Source organism: Alternaria burnsii (genome assembly GCF_013036055.1).
Source record: "Alternaria burnsii strain CBS107.38 chromosome Unknown 750, whole genome shotgun sequence".
NCBI classification, from domain to species: domain Eukaryota; kingdom Fungi; phylum Ascomycota; class Dothideomycetes; order Pleosporales; family Pleosporaceae; genus Alternaria; species Alternaria burnsii.
Genome location: NW_024066108.1, coordinates 1,029,307 through 1,049,990, shown reverse-complemented (window position 1 = coordinate 1,049,990; position 20,684 = coordinate 1,029,307). Strand labels below are relative to the sequence as shown.

The following is a 20,684-nucleotide window of genomic DNA, read 5'->3' as shown; positions in this document are numbered from 1 at the left end:
CCAATGGCCAGGCGAAGGTGATGGGCGTCATGAAAAAGTGATACCCTGTGTTTGAGTGGCCATAAAGTTTTCAAGCCGTCTGCTCCGTACTAGGAAAGCTAGATGTATGCCCACAGCTGAGCTGACCGTGTGACCCCATCGGGTGCACGAGATCCTCAAAATACGTCTTTGATGTCGTGATCTCACGCCCTTCGTTCATGCGGTGTGATACTACGCAGCATGACGTTTCTGCTGAGCGGACTTGACTGCCCAGGCAGTCGAAATAAATTTCTTCTCGTTCTCTGTGGGACCAAGTGGGCTCTTTCCAGATGGCTCATCGGTCGTGCTTCGTTTGGTGATCATCTGCTGGAGTAGCAGTCCATGATCGGTCACGGTTCGTATACGGAGTGAGCCGGCCGTGGGCACCGCGCTCCAGTCATGCCCATAAAAATTCAGCTTGAGCTCCGAGCTACTGCGTTGGGGAGCAAAGATAGCACAAAGATCGCATTATCTCTAGATGCAGTGTGACCACATTGCTGTCAAACGGCATTCCGTAGTTGTATCGTGCAATGTCTTGTACGAGGTATCATCAGCTTTCATAGGCGGCCCTGATGTCTTGGAGGCTGCATATATCCAATTCGATGTCTGACCGACGAACTCCATGTCATGCATGGCGGGAGACCTGCCGGCTTCCGTCAAGCGTAGGAAGGATAACAGCGAGCATTATAATCTGCGGAGAAAATAGATGAGTTGGCGAGGGGTAAGAGGACCAGACGCAGCAAGAACGTGAGCAGCCCCCCCACGCATACGTTTCGAAGCGTCTCTCGCGCAAGCTTGTTTATTGTGCGTGCTGCGTATGCGGCGTCCGCTTGTGGGTCCGGGATGCTGAACCGAGAGGGGTCCTGCAGACGACATCATCGCATGGTGGTGATATCGGCCAATTCCGAGCTCGACGATACAGTGACCCACCTTGTTGACGCTGCTCTCCCGAGCTGCGGGTAGCCGTTCGTCCTCTGGACTCGCGTGCACGTCATTGCAAAGGGTCCAGTAAACGTACAGTCCTCGAAGGATGCAGTGCACAGGCGAAGTGACAGATGATGCGGGGTATGCGCCTCTTTAGTTACACGACAGCGCGCACCAAGGTACTGGTTGCTCTGACACTCATCGCCGACCTCTTGTCTATCCTCTAGCAGTGCCGACCGCGGAAAAGGTGGTGGTATCTGCGCGTATCGCGATGTGTGGAGCAAAGAGTGATAGTCAATCAGGGTCCGGTCGACAGCGGCGGCTATGCTCGGCTTCCCGCTCAGGGACAAAGGGCAATACTGCATGCACGCAATCATATCCTGCAACACCCATGGACTCTATGGAGCTGCTATCCCATGTGTTGCTGGGGTCAGGGACTACAGATGCGTAGCTCACGCTGAGAGGCATGGCGTTCGTCATCTCGTGTGAGATTCAGAAGACGTGTGATCGGTTTCGCAAGGCTCTCCGAGAGTCTGCCCGTCGGCGCCGTGAAAACGTCGTCTTCAACGCTGTGGAACGCTGGCAGTGTTGCTGGCGTCGATCAGGTACCCTCAAGCATGAGAGAGATTGGGTGCAGGTCGGATTGCAATCGCGGCATGAGTGCTGGTGGTTGGCATGGAGCACGGACAACCCCAAGGTCTGCTTGCAGCTCATCAAGTGCTGCATGACACCAGCGTCAAAGGGATGCACTATTGTGGCTGCCTCTGACGTCCCATCCATATCTCGAAGCTGACTCGATCTACTCGCTGACTGTTGCTTGCCGCCGGCCACAGAGGCAATTTCCCAGCATTATGGCCGCGCCGTCGTGGAAAATTCTCGGAGTGCCTCTTCGAGTCACCACACCCGGCGGATATCTCCACTTGCATTTCGACTCACATAAAGCGTTGATGCTTCCTAGCACTCACTGATCCACCCCACCAGCGCCAACAGCTGTCCCTCACTACACCCGCTATCCACCGACCGGGTTCTGTCCCACGCCTTCGCAGTCGACGTCAGCAGCAGCATCCGCTCTACGCGCAGGACCGATTCTTGCGTTCAGCCGTCATCTCAGTGTTCATTCCCGTCCAGTGTGCTACCCCACGCGCCCAGCTCGCTCCGCGCATTGCGCACGCTGCCCTGAAAACCAACTTTAGGGTTCACCCATCTGCACCATCCGGGAGCCTCCCAGCCAATCAGACAAGGGTTACCTGCATTGATCCCCACGCTGCATCTCTTACCCCAGACTCACGGCATTTCGTCCTAAGTAAGCCACGACTCAAAGTCACATAGAGCGGCCTCTAAACCGTGCCCTGCGATTGTGCCACTTTCACGCATGCCATCGGTCCGCAACTGAATCGGTACGATTGCTCACAGCACCTCTGTGCCATATACTCTCTCGGTATCCAGGCACTACACATCCCATTTCCCAATTACACATACCCAGTTTGTGGGATGAATTTCGGCTTCAAGAACAATACTTCACACTGGCCTGTTGGACAAGAACACATCAACCGATAGCCTGGTCAGATCCCCCGCATTTTTATCTGTGGCTGCATACCATCATTGCTTTACCAAGAATCTTGGAACAACGATAAGCTTGCTTTTTCTACTGTTCCTGGAGGCTCCACGGGCCCTCTAGCAAGTCGTGTCAAACCCGACTTACCGAATCGGAAAAGAGTCCCGCAGCCAGCTACCCACGGCACGCGAGCGATCGTCATCGACAACGCCTATTCTTATCTCATTTTTGTAGCACGTAATGGACTCATCTTTGACACTTCTCAGTGCCAACATCCGAATTCTGGTACGTGGGTTGTCTCTTCCTCATGCGCCTTGCTGCATTGCATGGTAACAAAAGTGTCCGTGTATTACACCGGAGGGAGCCTTGGTGGCGGGTCCTTCATGCACCACATACGGAAAGGCAACTCTTATCATTTGCCTCCCACACAAAATTTTCTCTTCCATGGACATCAGCTAACATGATCACCTCTAAGGACACTCAACTTGCTCTGATACACATCCCGCTGCACCTGTATCGCAACTTCCTTCAGTCAATTCTTCAACTAGTATTGCCCAATGCAACGCGCAAGGCTTTCGGGAACGGTTCTGGTGCGGTGCAGCCTCCGAAAGGCTGGCCTTGCGAGCATCCTTTTGTGAATATCTCTATCACGCCAGTCGAGTGCTCCATAGTATGCTCGAGGACACTTGCGAGTGAACTGTTCGTGCCTGTTCTCAATTCGTTGGATGCTGAATCGAAAGAGTCTGTCAGCATCACTACAGATGACTTCGTTGTAATGCAAGTCGATGGTGAAGGACTTGACGCAGGCCAACGCGTCTTGGAGCTTACGAGTCCTCTCGCTCTGGCCGGAATGTGAGTTGTAGTCGCCTTGGAGATTACACGTGAGACTGACTTATTTCCAGTCCCATCTTCTTTATTACCACTTATTTCTCCGACTACATTCTGGTCCCATTGCGACATCGATCACAGGTCGTTCAGGCACTAGAGGAACGTGGTTTCCAGTTCGAGAAGGACACTTCCTCATACGTCAACTCGTTCCAATATGGCCGCAAACACTCGGCCGCGTCACTCGAAGTTCAACCGCCCAGCACCCCTCCGCCCACCACTATTTCAGAGCTTCAAACCAGGACCTTTGCAACGCTCAAGCGTCGAAGTATTATCCCTACAGTTGATTCTAGTATCCGACTCGTTCAGTGTGCCGGTCGCCGGGATAGTGCGAATGGCATGAACCAAGCTCGCAATCGCAACAGCATGACCACTGCTGCCGACGACGCACTCCATCTCGGTCTCGTAAAATGCCTCATCACCCAACCATATCCGAAATTTTTATCCCTCACGCTAACTGACACCGAATCTGCGGCATTGCTGTTCGACCACACTCTGTTGCCGCATTTTGCGCAAGATACTCTCCTCGGCTCAAGAGATGAATTTTTGACGCCAATCACATTGGATCTGCGGGACTTGCCAATGGAAAGTACGGGTATTGTGTGTGGTGTAGCCGGCAGATTGGTTGGCGAAACAACAGGACAGCTGGAAGATCCTGTTGAAATGAGTTATCTGAGCACCGCGCGTGCCGGGACAGTCATGGTAGCTGAACAGGAACTGGACCGTGCGCTCGACGCTCTGCGTGGTGCTGAAAATGGCCAGTCAAAATCAGACGAGTAGTCGTGCGTTGGACATGCAAGTGCGGCACAATCTTTTGACATGCTCTGGTTTGCAGAAAGGTCGCTTGATTATGCCGAGTATACGCCTGTTCCTTTCCATTCGGCTTTCATCGGCTCTCTTTTTGCTACAGCAAGCAAGGTCGCTAGGACATGCGCATGCAGCTGTTAAAGTGTTAGGCAATTGTATCAAAAAGTTGTCGTTCGTGTGTTCGTTTGAGCAGTTCATCACGTGTGCGACGCAATCTTTGAGCAGTAGATTTGATTTGTACAAGTGGCTTGGTTCTTCAAGCGCTTCAGGACATGACCACCCGCCGCTCCAGCCTTTTACATCAGTGCTTCGTACTATTGACATGTACAACAGCATGTGTTGAGGTTCGTATCTCGGTTGATTACATGGTCTGTTCAGTCAAATGCTCGCGAGTTGATGCAGCCACTTTTTGCCCACCAATCACGATGGAGAAGCCATTCTGGCCCCCACGGCAGCTCCTCGTGTCATTCAGCTCAAACGCGCGACAACAGATCGCGATGTTATGCCACCCCAATCATTGAGCGAACATTTGACTGGCGACATGTCCGGTCTTGGTTTACCTTCCCTACAGGCATAGGAAACCTTTCCTTAAGGCCTCACCGCGGCGATGGCGACAGGGCATTCACCACTCGCCTTTATAGAGGACAAACAAGCACCTGTCATCCTAATCGAAGTGACTAGTGATGGCCATACAAAGAGGCTGCAGGTGACTGATGATCTAATTGACGGATACATTGAAAATGATTTTTCGGCAAGTCTGTCACAAATCCGTTATAGATATGCGCTAACATAGACGAAGACATATGGAAGCAAGATTGAGCAGCCAGCGAACGTGGAGACCATCAAGCTGTTGTGAGTATGTTCTTTGGATTGTATACCGGCTGCGATGCTAACATGTTCTCGTCGTAGCTGGTCCAGACGCATAGGAGATTACAATGGCAACATGACGCCGGTACCTCTGTCATCGCATACGTTTAGACGCATCGCTCTCTTTGCACGGATACCAGAAATCTATGCGCGCGTGCTGGACTACAAGGCGGCAACCTGCGTCTTCGCTATTCCCCAACTGCCCTCGTTTCTGCGGCATAGGTCTCCAAAAGCAATGCGAAAGCAATACCTAAGTAAGGAGCATGGATACATTGGTGCAAATATGCCACTGAGCTCATCATGCTAGGTTTCATCTTGCAGTCAGTACCCGGAGCAATGTCTCATGTGTGTGTGAGCGCTTCTTTCACCTACGATTTCTTCACTAAACATATGTACATCTTTATGCATGGCCTTGCAAGCAACAACTACGATCGGTTTTCATACGCGATACAAGGAGGCGCCTCTAGTATGTCAGCATTCCTAGTGCCAAGTATCATCGTGCGCTTCAATCTTGAGCAGCGAGTGAAAGCACTAAACCTTTGGCAAGATAAAATCTATTGGAATGAGAGAAGGATAGGCATCCGATTCGACCACTATGATAACCCTGAGCTGTCAAGTATCGACTTCAGTATGCTCTCGAAAGACCTTAACGCTGTGAACACCAATCTTGCGTTTATAGTCTTGCTTTGCAAAAGCACTACACGTATGCTCGAGTTCCTTGATCAGGTTGCAAGGAGATACAAAAGGCAAGCGGACGATACTGGCATACCTGAAGACGAATCGACTGAGATTGAGCAATTGCTCCTTGATACTAACTCCGAGCTGCGATCCTGGAACGCGGGGCTCGAGGATCGAGCAGAATACGTATCCAAGCGAGGACAAGCCCTAGTGCAAACTGTGAGTGTCTCATAGATTTTTTGGCAGTGTGCTGACATGGTCTTCTTCAGGTCTATAGTGCGATTGCGCAGCGCGACTCAGCAACGAGTCTTCGTTTGGCGAGCACGAGTACCAGTCTGGCGCAATCGTCTCAAAGTGTAGCAATATCAACATCCCGTGACAGTGCCGTCATGAGAATAATCGCTGCGATTACCATTTTCTTCTTACCAGCAACGTGTAAGTAAAGTCTATATACGAACTCGTGCGAGACATGCACTGACTTTGTAAACCTGAATCTAGTCACCGCTGTGAGTTCAGCCGTAGCACACAAAGTTGACGCATGTCGTCCTAACAATTGCAGACTTTCTTCAGTACCACATTTTTCAGTTTCAACGATGACTTGGATGGCCGCGTATACTCTCAGTGGATCTGGCTTTACTTCTTGGTTACGATCGTACTGACCTTAATCGTGGTAGTGGGCACTTGGTTCTTGTGGCGTAAGAAAGAACAGCAAGTCATGGCGGCTTTGATCACACCTAAGGAGGAACAAGGAACAGATTCTGTAGGATTGAATCAGCAGCCAACCGAACTTGAGCTAGATCAGTTTGTTGAGCAAGAAAGTGGAAGCGTAGTGCGGAGAGCAACCATCGCAAAGTTACGTGCAGGTTTAGATTGGACTCAGGCGATAACCCAACATAAGACGGCACATGGGCAAGGGGAACCGAGCGCATAGCGCAAGCTGAAACAATGAAACAGCCCGTTAGCAGTCAACTATCAAGATCATACCGACGCTTGTCATAGACGTACATCACGCAAAGCCGAAGCCCGCACAGTCCGTCCAAGATAGTTATTGCTTCGTTGTGAGAACGTCTTGATTCCTCCATGTGTTCTACACGTAAACAAATTGCCATGTCCTCGTAGTTTCTGATCTCTTTTCGTTCTTGAAGTCTTAAGTCATGAGACATGGAGTTATGGTGGGGTATCTGTGATGCTTTTGGTGGTACTAGCTCAACCACTGCCTACAGAGTTCATGACCCGGTTGCCTTGCTGGCTCCGGTTGTGACGTGCACGGCATGATGTGTTCCGGAAGAGACTTTATCCCTTCCGATGCACGTCTTCATATGCCTGAGTCGAACGTCCCGCAGCTTCACCGATCTTTTCTTTGACTTTCTTCCAATATTAACACCGTCGGTCCAAAATCTTGCTCTTCTCCTGTATCAGTGTTGACGCCTCTTCTGATCTTGTCATCCTGGGTTTCTTCTTCAGTAGCAAAGCGGTAGCACCTTGTCTCGGCTAGTCCAAAACGCTTCCCCTTCACAAGGAAAGCTTTGATACCTCGATGCGTAATAACAACGATGTTGCTGTATGTTGCGGACAGATCTTTCAACCTTCTTCGTACATTTTCTGCACGCGTAGTTGCGCTTTCTGTGCTGTGTTCTGGATAGTCCCACTCTTCATGACATTCAGAGAAGTCGAACTGCGGAAATTTTGATACCAGCTCTGCCCGTGAAAGACCTTTGTTGCAAATAGCATCGTTGGCTTCGCGAAGATCGGGCCAGATCTGGGTAGGAACTTCCCAAGGACCTGCCCCAGTCAAGAATGGGAAAAGGTTTATAGCAGTTTCGATCGTACGTGTCATGGGTGAGATGAGAACCAGGTCTGGCTGGACATTGAGATTGATCCGTTTGGTGGAGGCGTTGCCGGCTTTTGTCAATGGCGGATCTCTGTCCGGATAGCCCCGCTGAACGTTATGAAGTGCTTCACCATGGCGTACGATATGCACAAGCGATGTCATGACTGTTGTGCAGCCAGGTGAACAAGGCAAAGATCATATCGCTGTCCAGATTTGGATCTGATCGATGTTCGTTGTCAAACGTCCACGGATGTAAGCTTTGACAATAACCCTCTCGTCACTGGTGCTAAGGACTAGAATGAATTGGTGTCATCTGCAGGTTCTCGGAGCTCCCTGCTCCTGCATGCCGAGCTACATCATCTCAATCATCATCATCACTATCCATATTCTTCCCGCACTCATGCCGGTGGTAAATATTCCTGTATCGTCCGACTGAGCGATGAAGCTTTACCCAAGAAGCTCGTTAGCGGCGCAAAACTTGTTCAGGAGATAACGTTCATCATCGCCAAGGCCACCGAAAGATCTCCGCGAAACCCGATGTCGGATTGATCTGCATCTGATAAGATGAGATTGATAATGAGCCCCACTAAAGGTCAAATTGCACGCGTTCGACCGACCGCTTGAAGCTCCACATCTGGCAGAGTACTCGTGTTGCGACAAGGTGCAGGAAAAGTCTGCAATCCTCCATGCATGACCACCTCCGTGCAAGACTCCGGTACTGAGGGGTGCGTGATGTAGGCCAGCGATGTAACCATGGAACGTATAAGAATGAACACGTCGAAGGCTTGATTGGCCTCGACACCTGTGCTTTATGGTTCCAACTACGCGACCATTATAACATGCGTCTTCAAAGTATCCTCCTTGCCTCGTTCGCTTCCCTTCTTGTACACGCGCAGAACAACACGGCTCCACAATGGCCATGGCAAACCTTCAAATCACGCCCAGGATTCGAGCCTCCATTGCTCTCTATCAACAAGACTGGTACTACCTCGCCAGGGCAGATTCTCTTCCCCTTGAGCGGTAGCGAATCGCACAACTACAGCCTTAACATTTTCCAAGAAGATGGTGAACTGGTCTGGCAGTCAGGATATGGCGACTATGCTGCATTCCGCAGGACTACGCTCTTCGGCGAACCTGTACTTGCCTACTTCGCTGGTGTCTCTTTCAGCGAGCCATGGGGTTTTGGATATGGGATAATCTACATTCTCAACCAACAATACGAGAACATATATAATGTCACGCTGTGGAACTCGACATATCCATTGGAGAGCATTTCTCCCCTGTACGATCCCACGCAGTATCAGCCTTTCAGTTGGATCGACATGCACGAGAATCTCATCACGCCCGAGGGTACAATGTTCGTTGGAGCCGTGAATGTTACGCCATGGGATCTGTCATCTATTGGCGGCCCAAAGGATGGCTGGGTTGTAGACTCCATTGTGCTGGAGCTTAACGTGACGAACAGTGAGGTACTTTGGCAATGGAGCCATCTCGACCATGTGAATCAGATTTCGCTCGCCAGTGCTGTGCCTACATATCCGCTTGGCGACCTAGGCAGGAACAGCAGTTATCCTTGGGGACCGTTTCACATTAATTCTGTGGAAAGGTTTGCCGACGGTAGTTTCTTGATCTCGTCAAGACATTACTGCTCCATTTTCAAGGTCAACCGCAACGGAACGGTTGAGTGGACATTGAATGTGAGTCTTGTATATATTCTCTCCATATACACCACCAAGTTTGGTAGCAACGAGCATGAAACTAACACGTTATAAGGGTTATTCCGGAGGCGACTTTACTCTCATGAACAACCTCTCATTCTGCTATCAACACGACGCGCGTCTACACCCTTCTCAACTGCCCAACACGACCACGATCTCCCTCTTCAACAACGACAACAGCGCAGTTGTATCTCATGTCAACCAAACTACCGGTATATTTCTTTCGATTGATGAGCACAACATGACCGCGTCGTTGCTACAAGAACTCGTCGACCCCCAAGACGCCATATACTCGGTCAGCCAAGGCAACATGGAAGTGCTCCCCTCCGGTAACATCGTAATGGGATACGGAAGCGTTCCAACGATGAAGGAGTTCGATAAAGACGGCAATGTAGTGCTAAGCGTATCCTGGGGCGAAGCGGAGGCGGTACAGAGCTACCGCAGCTACAAGGCCGAGTGGGTTGGCAAGCCTAGCTCGAAGCCGGATGTATACGCGTGTAAGTCAAGCAATGGTACGGAAGTCTACATGAGTTGGAATGGTGCTACTGAGCATCGGGTTTGGACTGTATTTGGCGGTATATCCAACAGAAGCTTGAGTGAGGTTGTCAGCGTTAACAAGACTGGTTTCGAAACAATAGCAGTTGTGACTCAATCACTCGGTTTTGTAAGAGTGGAGGCCAGTGGAAGAGGGATTAAGAATGGCGTCTCAAACGTCGCTGGCGTAGTTGAAATGTGCTAGATAGAGTTTGTTCCATGTAGTAGTCACTTATTGGAATGCGCATCAAAAGACTATATGTAATGGATGAAGTTGAACATCTTTCCTTCAGGTACCATTGGCAAAACTAACGGTTGGCCATCAAAATAATCCATGCACATCTATTCGATTGACATGGCCGTTCTAAAACTCCGTACTAGACTACATGCCAAGGAACTCATTCGGAACATACAAAGGCATCGAGTCTTCCCACATGCTATCCACTAGCAACGTCTTGTTACTGCCATCAGCATTCATGACCATGATCTGCCCGTATGGTTGGAATGTATCGTCGTATATCGCAGCCTCATCTCGGAATCCATATTGCGCTGTAGAGTACATGATACGGCCGTCGTGCGTCCAAACCGCATGTGCATCATTACCCAGACTAGAGGTCAGGACTTGAAGGCCAGTTCCGTCAGGCTTGATGGTACATACATCAAAGTTCGTGTAGGTGACCCGGCGCGAGAAGACGATACGTGAGCCATCTGGTGACCAAAAGGGCAAGTTGTCGTAATTATCGCTAGTGGCATTTGTAAGGATGCTGGTTGACTGGTCTTCTAGATCCATGATGCGTAGGCCATATTCGCCGCCAAAGACGCGATAAACGATGTAGCGACCATCGGGTGAGTAGCTAGGGAAACCAGTATTGACAGAACCATCTGTCAATTGTTCAGAGAACGAACCGTTGGCAGCCGCGCGGTACAGGGTGCCAGGGCCTGTGCTGCGACTCTGGAACCATGATCCCACTCCAAAGACGAGCCAATCGCCGCTTGAGGTCCATGACGGCTGGAAGGCGCCAGACAGACCCTGTGCTATAGCGGTTTCGCTCATGTTGGCAGAGAAAACATCGAAGACCTGCTTGAAATCGGTACCGTCTGGGGACATGGTGATAATGCTCGAATTGCCAAGCTGCTTTTGCGTGATGGCAAGTCTTCCCTGTATAGAAAGCTGGGGGAAAACATCGGTGAATCGATAATCCCACTGATCGTCCCAGCTGTAAAGTTCCTTACCCATAGGACGAATTGCATCGAAATTGACTTTCTCGTACACGACCTGTGAGCCATCAGGCGACCAGGATGGCGAGCGAATCGATGCCTTGTAGGCACTGAGTGTGCCATTATCACCAGAGATGTCGACGTAGTTCAGACCCTCATCATCGGTATTCTTGACTAGGTATGCAATAGTGTTGTTGCCAATCCATTGTGGAAACATCTTAAGACCAGAGCCTTTCGTGTGTTCTACACGATCAAGACCAGTGTCAAAGTCAATGGATACGAGTTGGCCAGTGACAGACTGTAAAGACTCAGGTCGGTGCGCATTCCACGTGTCTTCCGTGTATATCTCGTAGTATATGATACGCTTACCATCCAGGGACCACTTGGGCGATCCCAGACAGTAGTTTTCTTTGGTAGCGAGCTGTTTGAAGCCGGTACCGTCGGGACGGATAGCATAGAGTGACAGCTCCTGGGTATGCTCCCATCCAGTACCGTTGCCATGGCCGCGCCATTGCGTGTTACGATCGGAAGAAAAAGCGATCCATCTACCATCTGGTGACCAAGAAGGACGTAAATAGCTCTCTGGCAAGCTCTCATCACCCTTGACAAGATCGGTTCCGGTAAGCTTTGTTGTCTGGCGTGTGGTAAGATCCATCACCCAGATGTTGGCCTTGTAACCATTGGCTGTCGAAACGTAGGCGATCTTGCTTCCATCCGGCGATAACGTCCCTGCATCTTCCATGGACGGTGTTGCGGTCATCATCTCTAAATCTGATCCGTCAGGTCGAACGCGATATACATCCTGCACGTTGAATTAGCCGCTTGATGCTTTCCTAAGTTCCGGAAAACACCTACCGAGTTGCCATCCCCGTTGCGTTCAGTAGTAAAGGTTATCCACTGCCCATCAGAGGAGAAGGTCGCATGGTAATCGAAATCCGAGCTATTTCCCAATAGCTTGCGCTCATCGCTTCCATCCGCATTGGCGATGTACAATTCCGATGTGCCCGGTGCGATGCGGTTCATGAAGAAAACGCCTTGTTTTCCCTGCGCCCTACGAGATGCCATGTTGTCGATGTTCGCACTAAGCTTCGAATTGGAGTAAGTACATCCTGGCTCTTCGGTTCGGGTGAATGCATAAGGACAACTCGCGCCTTGTAACCGCTCTGGTACTCCTGGATGTGAAAACACCACAGCAAATATAGAGCAAATAGCGTAGAGACGTGATATATGCATGTTGAAGAGATGTGCTGCTGCTGTTTCGCAGATGGATATACTTTGCTTGCAGGTACATGCAAATATAAGCATGCATACACTAAAGCCATGGACGTAGTGGACCTGTGTCCATACATTGCGCACCCGAAGCTAAACACTAAGCGAAAACTGGTAGGAGACGGATAAACCCATTGCCCAAGCCTTGCGCCCTGAAAGCTTGCAAATTTGCCAAGGCCTAAGGGTGGAAGAGTACTCTTCCGTTGCTAGACCCGACGCTCAAAGAATCTTTGCGACAGAAGTATTATCAAATTGTACCCAGGCTCGGTCATCTCCGTTACATGAAAACAATATTGACCTACCATGGGTATCCTCCGGTGTTATGGATAAATTTGCCACACTCTTCGTCTCTTTTCCCGTCGACAAGTTCCATGATACTCTTCACCGTCTCCTGTGCACTCCTCGCACCAAACTCTTCTTTATTGTGCGGGCCCAGATTGGAGGCCGTGAAGCCAGGGTCATAGCAAAACACCTTCATTTTTGGACTGTTTTCCTCGTCTTTGGCCTCGACGTTGTTCTTCTTGATACCCGTAAAGTCTACTTGCTCGATTCCCAGTCCGTACTCCACATATAGGCACGCACTAAGCATGTTGAAAGCGACCTTGCTAGCGCGATACGGAACGGCCTGGATCTTGTACATTGGGCTTTCTGAGGTGAGACGGCGACCGATCGACCCTGCACCCGAGGATATGTTGATGATCCGCGGGTTCGTACTTTTTTTGAGCAACGGAACGACCGCGTTCGCAAGAAGCCATGGCCCGGTTGCATTTACGTCGAAAGCTGTAGCCAAGCGTTCACGTTCTGTCAAGCCTTCCGGTAAGGCGACTGCGGCATTGTTGAACAGAATGTCAAGCCTGCCGTGCTTTTCTTTGATAAGCTTCGTGGTCTGCTCAATGTGGTCGTCGTTCTGCATGTCGAGATGCACGAGCTCGATGCTGCCCGATAGCTTGCGTGCTTGTAGGTCTTCAAGGGCGGCAGACCCTTTGGTGGTAGAGCGAGAGCCGAGAAGAACATGGTATTTTCCCCTCAGGAGAAGTTGGTGAGCGATCTCGAAACCTATACCGCTGTTCGCCCCGGTGACAAGGGCAATCTCTTTGACGATGGACGACATTACGGGCAGATAATGAGATATGAACAATCAGAATGAAGAGGGAAGGATTTCGACTGTCTCTTGACGACGAAAACACTGCTAAACGCGACTGTCAAGTATTTATCATACCTAAGTGGTTTGGCTAACAGCCGGACATGTGAGTACAAAATCCGGAATGACGCGCTGCAGTCAGCGCGGCTGTTCAGCCGGTTCCGTGTGTGCAAATCTGAACTATGCTTTGTGCCCTTCATATCGTACTTTGGGCCAGTGCATTCGAGCGGAGGAGCTAAGGAAAGCACACCGAGCTGGTTCCTCTGCATAGTTCACGGCCTGATGCAAGCGGAACGAAGTGTCCGGAGATGCGGGAAAATTGGTTTTGCACTTTCAATCACCGGCACTAGCACTAATATGGACTAATAGAATTGCACACACATCCCAAGCCTTGCAGGTCGCTTGCGCGTTGTCAGTGTCATCAACAGCCGGGCAAGATGGATTGTAGATGGAAATGTAACAGGAAGAGCCAGATCACCTGATACTAGGTATTGAGGTCTCTTAAATCCTTGAAGTTATTGATGTACTACCTCCTGGCCTACACTACGATGCCATTCAGGCTGCGAACTTGCGGAGATAACGAATCAGCTCTCAACTCTTTAGTAGCAACGTCCGGCATCTTAAGCCAGTCTTGCTGTACCAGGCCTCTTCCGCGCTCATTCATTTGCAAGTTCGGTAGCTCCTGCCGTAGTGCAGTGATGCCACCTTTCACGCTGCTCGCTGAGATGGCTTTTGCCCGAAGCACACTCGTGGCAACGCGGGCAGTATCGCCACCATAGCAAACGATGTATACGTTCTTCCCAGCAAGATCGTGCGCGTTGATGCGATCGGGTGTGAACGTAGCCTCTAACTCTCTCCATTGCTTCTCGAGAACTACAGCGTCTAAGAAAGGGCTCGGCGTTGATGCGTTAAGGCTTTGTAGCGGCAGGTTGTATGATCCTGGGATGTGACTCGTGACAAAGTCTTCCGGCTTTCTCAGATCGAGCAAAACAGCGCCAGTGTATTCTTCAACGTTATCGGCAAACTGTGACAGTGCTCGTGTAGGAGTAAGTTCCCATGCTTCGTCGTAGCGGTATAGGTCAACTGCAGCTAGGTTCTAGACACGTGTTAGACATGCTTTAACCAAGCAAAATAGCATTATAGAGCTTCATTGATTGAGTCAAAAGAAAGAAGGAGCCTTGCCTCGTTATGTATAGGTCGAAAAGCAGTACTGCCCAGCTTGTCGAAGTACTCATCCATGTACTGGTACGGTCCGTCGCAAGCAACGAAGGCGCAGTCAATCAAGCCGTTGGCACCTGCAAGCTCTGATAATGTGCCTAAGCTCTTTCGCTTCTCGAGGTAATTAAAGAGTCCTGGTGCCGTCAGTTACTGCATTTCGCGCGCTTCTTGCACGTACCCTGCAGGTTGAAGCCCGAAGAGGGGCCGCAGATTAGCCCTGACCGACAGAGTTGTAGAGATAAACCGAAAGCATCCTTTGATCCGACCTCTTCTATAGCATCAACAGAGTCGCGCCACGGGAATTCCACAGGGTCTAAAAGCGCAAGCGATCTGGGACCTGGTACCCGATCGCCAGCGGCAGTGCATACGCTGGAAACATGGTCAGGCTACAATATCGTGAGTGGCAGGTCCTGGAACTTACCCTAATCGAATTACAGAAGACTTGGCCAATTTGAAGTACTGGCCAAGACCCGTCATAGTGCCAGAGGTACCCATGCCAGCGCACACGAGACTGATGCCAGGTAATTGTTGGTGAATCTGCGGTCCAGTCCATTTGACATGCGATTGCCAATTCTTCGAAAGTAAGTAAGAATTGCGCTGGAAAAGGTATAAAGGATAGCTCACCGCATCATTTTCGTACTGGTTAACGTTCAGAATCCCTTCGTCTTGCTCGGCCATCATCCTCGCTTGGTGGATGCCGCCACGTTCGTCGTGCGGTTCCGGCTGAGACGGACCGCCAAAGAGTGTACTGCTGGCAGCTTAGAAATTGTTGACGGTCAGATGGAGACTGACGTACATATCTAAACCGAAGAATTGCATCAGCCGGAGCTTTGGAGCCGAAGTCTTGTTGCTTAGAAACGCGCGAACATCTTGTATCCCGTGGTTTATACGAGAGACCAGTGCTAAGGAAATAACGGTAGATCCCGAGCTATACTCGACTACTGTTTTCGACTTCTCCGGATGAACTTCTTTGGTCAACATGTTCAACGCTGGGTCCGCATGAGTCATGTGCAATAGTGGTGAATCTTCTTTCACATACCAGGCATGATCTTGACATTGTTCGACGGGTGCATAGACATCATCTTTGCATGTATTCTGACTCCATCCTGGTAGTACGGATTCAGACTTGGTGGAATCTCGACAAGAGGAAGCATCGGCTGGTGGTCAGGGTCGAAATAGTTTCGAAGGGCATCTGGCCCAGAGTAGGCATTCAAATAATTTCGCGAAGCCATACTGGAGACTTCCTAAGCCGTATGATAAGAAATGAAGGGATCCAGACGCTGGCACGGCCTGCCTTTTAACTATTGAAGGCTCTACTGATAATTCATTGGAGCTTGGAACGAATTGATACTAATGTGAACACAACGGATCTACGGGGCTGAAATTCTACGGCATGGATATCATGCGGGATGGAACAATAAAGGTGCTCATCGGTGGCACTTCGTGGGTGTTGTTTGCTGCATCACTAGTATGCAGATCCACGCCGGAGAGTGATTTGTACGGCAGGATTCCCGCTGCGGTCAAGGGACGTTGCGGATCAGCCAAGAAGCGCAGATGGGATCTGCAGGCCATTGTGCGACCGGTCAACTTTGTGATAGGGTTGTTTGATGGCATCGCGGTGATTCTGGATGGACGCGAGAGATATTGAGCACATTGATGGCGGCCGTTCGGGATGGGATGCGAACGCGCTAGCGTGTTTACATGTTAGCGCCGACGAACTAAAAGTAGCGTTCAGGAGGTCCAGAGGTCACGACCTTCGTCCTCTGCATGGCTGATACAACGACATGGCTCAAGAGCGGGTTTACTGTGCATGGGGTGGAAAATTCCACCGGTGGATGCTCTGAGTAAAGTCTTTGCGCACGGCGGGTCCTCAATGCACTCAGCAAGGTTTTCACATCGCAGCCTGGTCCAAGACGGGATATAGTGCGAGCCTGAAGCATACGATCTTGGCTTTCGCATCGCATGGCTTGTCACAACCCGCTCATGATCCCAGGTACCGTACCCGAACATCTCCTGTGCCGCTAGCAAGCATCACTCGATGATTTTGCTACGCTACGCATCTGGTCTGCAGCGTGCACCTTGCATGATTAGTCGATGCATAGGTGTACTTGATCACCATAGTCACAGACTTGGGCTACGACCGATCGGCATTGGAGATCCGGTTTGAGTACTATATGTCGGACTGTAGCCGCAAGCCTTGTCGACATCTGCGCCAAACATCAAGTCGGGCTCATATCTATCAGGCTCAGCCCATACTGATTTTGCTATGATACCAGCTGGATATCCCACAATATCGTAAGTCGCTCGAAAACACGGATTAGTGCACAAACACGATCGAGCCACATAATCGAATTTATACCATGACGACCAAAGATGAGCCTGAAGCTGTTGTGGGCATGCCGAAGGAACCCTACCCTGAAATAACCCCAACTCAATCACTCGAACAGCGTCTAGAGTTCAATGAACAAACGAGTAAGGGAAATACAAATCAAAACTTCAACCTCCACTAACTATCTACCGAAAACAGACTACGTGCCGGTTAAGACCATCATCACAGTAAGTACAGTGGCGGTTACAGTTTTCTTCCGTACTTATGCGTCAGTAGATATTCCTGGCTTGCGCAAGCGTTGATCTGCTAGCTTTGATGGATCAAACGACGCTTGCAGCCAGTTTGACCATCGTCAGCAGGGATCTCAACGCCAGTAACGAAAGTGCTTGGATTGCGGGCGCATACTTCTTGACGTCGACGTCATTCCAACTCCTATACGGGCGTCTCTCCGACATATGGTCCCGCAAGGTGCTCTTGATCATCGGCATTGGCATCTTCTTTTTCGGCTCGCTAGCTGCTTCCTTGGCACAGTCCGCCCTTCAGCTGATCGTATTTCGTGCATTCATGGGTGTGGGTGGTGGAGGATTGATGACGGTGGCCCAGATGATAGTATCGGACATTGTACCTCTTCGCGAAAGAGGAAAGTATCAAGGTATCCTCGTAAGTGATATTGTAGTGCGCTCTGCTGTGTCATACTAACAACCTCTTAGGGCTCGGTCGTAGCTTTGGCAAATGGCATTGGGCCAGTCATAGGTGGCGCACTCGCTTCTCAAAGCCATGATTCTTGGTACGGATTTCGTATTGAGATCAGATCAGTACTATACTAAATCATTTGAAGGAGATGGATCTTCCGACTGAATCTGTTTCTATGCGTTCTGACCACTGGGTCTGTCGTGTTTTTCATGCCACTCAGAAAGGTCAATGGTGAATGGAAGAAGTAAGTAGTATTATCACACGCAGCGGAGGGTCGCTAACCAGACCAGAAAGGTAGCAGCTATCGACTTCTTTGGGGCATTCCTAGCTCTCGCTGGGTCCGCCTTGCTCGTGGTATGTTGCTCGATACCACTGGTCATACATGCGGTCAAAACTTACTGTTGTAGCTCGCCTTGACATGGGCAGGTGGACAGTACGCCTGGAATTCTGCTCACGTCGTTGCTACTTTGGCAGTCGGAGTTGCAGTCTCAGTGTTCTTCATTATATGGCAGTGGAAATGTACCAAGGTGCCATTGATACCGAGTAGGCTTGCTGCAAACGACACGGAGAACTTCGTACTGACCCCAAGCAGTGACAATATTCACATCCAGAGTCGTCAATGGTGCCGGAATAACGATGTTCGTGAATGGCTGGAACTTTCTCGTTCAGGTTTACTACATCCCTTCCTTCTATCAGCTGGTGTATGGCTATACAGCTGTGAAGTCCGGCGCACTACTACTTCCCATCACACTCACACAAAGTAAGAAGACTACCACTGGTGAACAATTCATGTATCTGAATTTGCTATAGCTCTTTTCAGCACACTTTCAGGCCTCGTTGTACACTGGACTGGCCGGTATAGGGAATGTTTGCTTGTGGGTTGGGCAATATGGGCGATTGGCTTGGGCCTGATATCGACACTTGACAGCCCTTCTCTTGCGAAACAAATAGGCTACGGTCTACTCGCTGGTCTTGGACTGGGAAACACGCTGCAATCTTCGCTAATCGCTGTGCAGGCAGGCGTGGAGCGCAAACACATGGCTGTTGTCACTTCGACGCGTAACTTCATACGCAACCTTGGCGGCACTCTTGGTCTCGCGATCTCCGGCACGATAATCAACAACACGGTTCGCTTCTCATTGGTTCCATACGGGCTTTCAAAACCAGAGATTCGAATGCTACTTGATACGCCAGACATGTTTCGCGATTCAGTTGGCCAGGAGCGTACGGACTTAATCCGCGCTGCACTTGCCTCGGCCTATCAGCAAGGTTTTCGAGTGATTTTCATTGTTGGAGCAGTGTTGAATGCACTTGCATTCGTCGCTGCTTGGTTCTTGATGCCTCAAGTGGAGCTGTCAAGGAAGGACGATGCTCAGCTGAAAGAAGAGGGCAAGAAAAGGCAAGAGGAGAAACGTGGCAGGACTGGTTCTGCCTAGAATGCTTCATCGAAGACACCCAAAGATCGGTTGAGACATATGGTACATGGGATCGGGGGATGATTTTGGTTGCCGAGACCTGATGATTGTTCCAACTACCGACAATGCAGGGCGTGCGACGGGTAAACGCTAAATTACCACCCATAGATTCTCAACTACATACCCCAGTAGACGACCCCACATGGAACAAGCACCACTTGTACCCCCGCATCTACTATGCGTGTTAGTCTCGAATTCAAACAGATACTGTGACCAGGTGACAATATCAAATTAGACACCAATCTCGAAACATTATGAAGACAACGACCATATAAAGCCTCTTTTCCCCTCTGGTTTCTAGCCAGCCCAGAACAAATCCCTAGAACTGGCAACAGCTTCAACAATGCTCACTATTACTCTCCTCGTCCTCGCGTTGGCCGCCACCGGCCTTTCACAAGCACCAGAAGGTTACCGTGCGGTCTACATAACATCTGCGCAGGACACCAAATTCGTCGTCGTACCCAAATCGCGAACTGCAGGAGCAACCCTGGTAGTGTAAGGCCAAGGATCATTTTCACCCCCTATTACCTGTGCGACTCTTCTAATGATAGCTTCAGGCAAAGGACTACATCTACTCCAGAGCAATCATGGTATATCAAGGCGCCCAACAACGCTACGTCCATTCAACTCGCATCCACCACTCTCTGCATGGATGCTGGGCCTAAGTCCGGTTGGAAAGACATGGCTAACATCTACCTCCGCGAATGCGTAGCGGGAAGCGAACAGCAGACCTGGAACGCCATGTCCGATGGACGTATTGCTCTCGTCGCTAGCAGCGGTACCCAGCAGTGTGTTGATTTACAATATCTGAGGGCTACGCAGAACAACCCTGTCGGATTGTACAACTGTGCAGGGTTGGGAAACACGGGAGCAGCGGATAAGGGTATCAACTGGCCATTGAAGAATGCTACTGTTGTGTAGACGCAAGAAGGCGATTAGTGAAGTCATCCGTCGTATCTGGAATCATTAAGTACTGAGAGTTCGCGCAAGACGTATCTTTCTAGGCCTGTCGTTCATGACTTCCTCCTGCAGGCTGCTTAGCATTACTTCGTATTGCACATATCAAACCGCTTCAAGACTACCTTCATCTGCTAGCTGCATTGCTAGCTTTGACCTTGCAAGATAGATGCAGGTGAAGCCTACTAAAGTGAACTCAGCTCCTTAACGTGCGTGACGCATCTTCCTTGTATTCCTAATGATAGACGAGGTAGAGAATTATGGTACAACAAGAAGAAGGCTTCGAAGAGAGTATCGAAAATCGCCTTATCTCCACATCGAGCATGTGCTGAGAAAAAACGATGATGATCGCAATGCTTTGAAGGCAGATTTCAGAACAGCTACAACAAGAGCGAAGAACAAGGTATCTGTCATGGAAGAAATAACTGGGCAGATCCGGTTTTGACAGGCATATGTTGTTGGAATCACACCATCCGACAGCACGATGTCCAGCAGGATCGAGGACGTAGAGACCGAGGGAGTTCTTCATGGAGGCGTGGAGGCCAACTACTACATTAACTTCTATAG

At 50.0% G+C, this 20,684-nt stretch overlaps 9 protein-coding genes across 9 annotated transcripts; 5 read left to right on the top strand and 4 right to left on the bottom strand.

Moving 5' to 3' along the window:
- Positions 1–210: 210 nt before the first annotated feature.
- GT037_001747 (uncharacterized protein) lies at positions 211–447 on the bottom strand (the record flags this gene model as incomplete). Its single annotated transcript, XM_038926794.1, has 1 exon — positions 211–447. A coding segment is annotated over one exon (237 nt), but the record flags the coding sequence as incomplete, so codon positions are not given.
- A 2,510-nt stretch (positions 448–2,957) lies between these two features.
- GT037_001746 (uncharacterized protein) lies at positions 2,958–4,162 on the top strand (the record flags this gene model as incomplete). Its single annotated transcript, XM_038926793.1, has 2 exons — positions 2,958–3,349; positions 3,400–4,162. 2 exons carry the CDS (start codon positions 2,958–2,960, stop codon positions 4,160–4,162), a joined length of 1,155 nt encoding a protein of 384 aa, XP_038790085.1.
- Positions 4,163–4,796: 634 nt separating this feature from the next.
- GT037_001745 (uncharacterized protein) lies at positions 4,797–6,665 on the top strand (the record flags this gene model as incomplete). Its single annotated transcript, XM_038926792.1, has 7 exons — positions 4,797–4,895; positions 4,989–5,041; positions 5,099–5,310; positions 5,364–5,953; positions 6,004–6,169; positions 6,233–6,240; positions 6,294–6,665. 7 exons carry the CDS (start codon positions 4,797–4,799, stop codon positions 6,663–6,665), a joined length of 1,500 nt encoding a protein of 499 aa, XP_038790084.1.
- A 414-nt stretch (positions 6,666–7,079) lies between these two features.
- GT037_001744 (phosphoglycerate mutase-like protein) lies at positions 7,080–7,727 on the bottom strand (the record flags this gene model as incomplete). The annotated part of the gene is made up of 1 exon (XM_038926791.1): positions 7,080–7,727. One exon carries the CDS (start codon positions 7,725–7,727, stop codon positions 7,080–7,082), a length of 648 nt encoding a protein of 215 aa, XP_038790083.1.
- A 677-nt stretch (positions 7,728–8,404) lies between these two features.
- Positions 8,405–10,022, top strand: GT037_001743 (uncharacterized protein; the record flags this gene model as incomplete). The annotated part of the gene is made up of 2 exons (XM_038926790.1): positions 8,405–9,262; positions 9,339–10,022. The coding sequence occupies 2 exons, from the start codon at positions 8,405–8,407 to the stop codon at positions 10,020–10,022; spliced, it is 1,542 nt and encodes a 513-aa protein (XP_038790082.1).
- Positions 10,023–10,199: 177 nt separating this feature from the next.
- GT037_001742 (uncharacterized protein) lies at positions 10,200–13,415 on the bottom strand (the record flags this gene model as incomplete). Its single annotated transcript, XM_038926789.1, has 3 exons — positions 10,200–11,837; positions 11,891–12,086; positions 12,607–13,415. The coding sequence occupies 3 exons, from the start codon at positions 13,413–13,415 to the stop codon at positions 10,200–10,202; spliced, it is 2,643 nt and encodes an 880-aa protein (XP_038790081.1).
- A 568-nt stretch (positions 13,416–13,983) lies between these two features.
- On the bottom strand, positions 13,984–15,895 carry GT037_001741 (uncharacterized protein; the record flags this gene model as incomplete). The annotated part of the gene is made up of 7 exons (XM_038926788.1): positions 13,984–14,534; positions 14,657–14,797; positions 14,842–15,032; positions 15,085–15,236; positions 15,288–15,411; positions 15,460–15,652; positions 15,703–15,895. 7 exons carry the CDS (start codon positions 15,893–15,895, stop codon positions 13,984–13,986), a joined length of 1,545 nt encoding a protein of 514 aa, XP_038790080.1.
- A 1,128-nt stretch (positions 15,896–17,023) lies between these two features.
- GT037_001740 (mfs general substrate transporter) lies at positions 17,024–19,121 on the top strand (the record flags this gene model as incomplete). The annotated part of the gene is made up of 9 exons (XM_038926787.1): positions 17,024–17,135; positions 17,191–17,219; positions 17,269–17,652; positions 17,703–17,779; positions 17,831–17,929; positions 17,976–18,039; positions 18,093–18,228; positions 18,278–18,445; positions 18,496–19,121. The coding sequence occupies 9 exons, from the start codon at positions 17,024–17,026 to the stop codon at positions 19,119–19,121; spliced, it is 1,695 nt and encodes a 564-aa protein (XP_038790079.1).
- A 382-nt stretch (positions 19,122–19,503) lies between these two features.
- Positions 19,504–20,081, top strand: GT037_001739 (uncharacterized protein; the record flags this gene model as incomplete). Its single annotated transcript, XM_038926786.1, has 2 exons — positions 19,504–19,655; positions 19,718–20,081. The coding sequence occupies 2 exons, from the start codon at positions 19,504–19,506 to the stop codon at positions 20,079–20,081; spliced, it is 516 nt and encodes a 171-aa protein (XP_038790078.1).
- Positions 20,082–20,684: the final 603 nt, after the last annotated feature.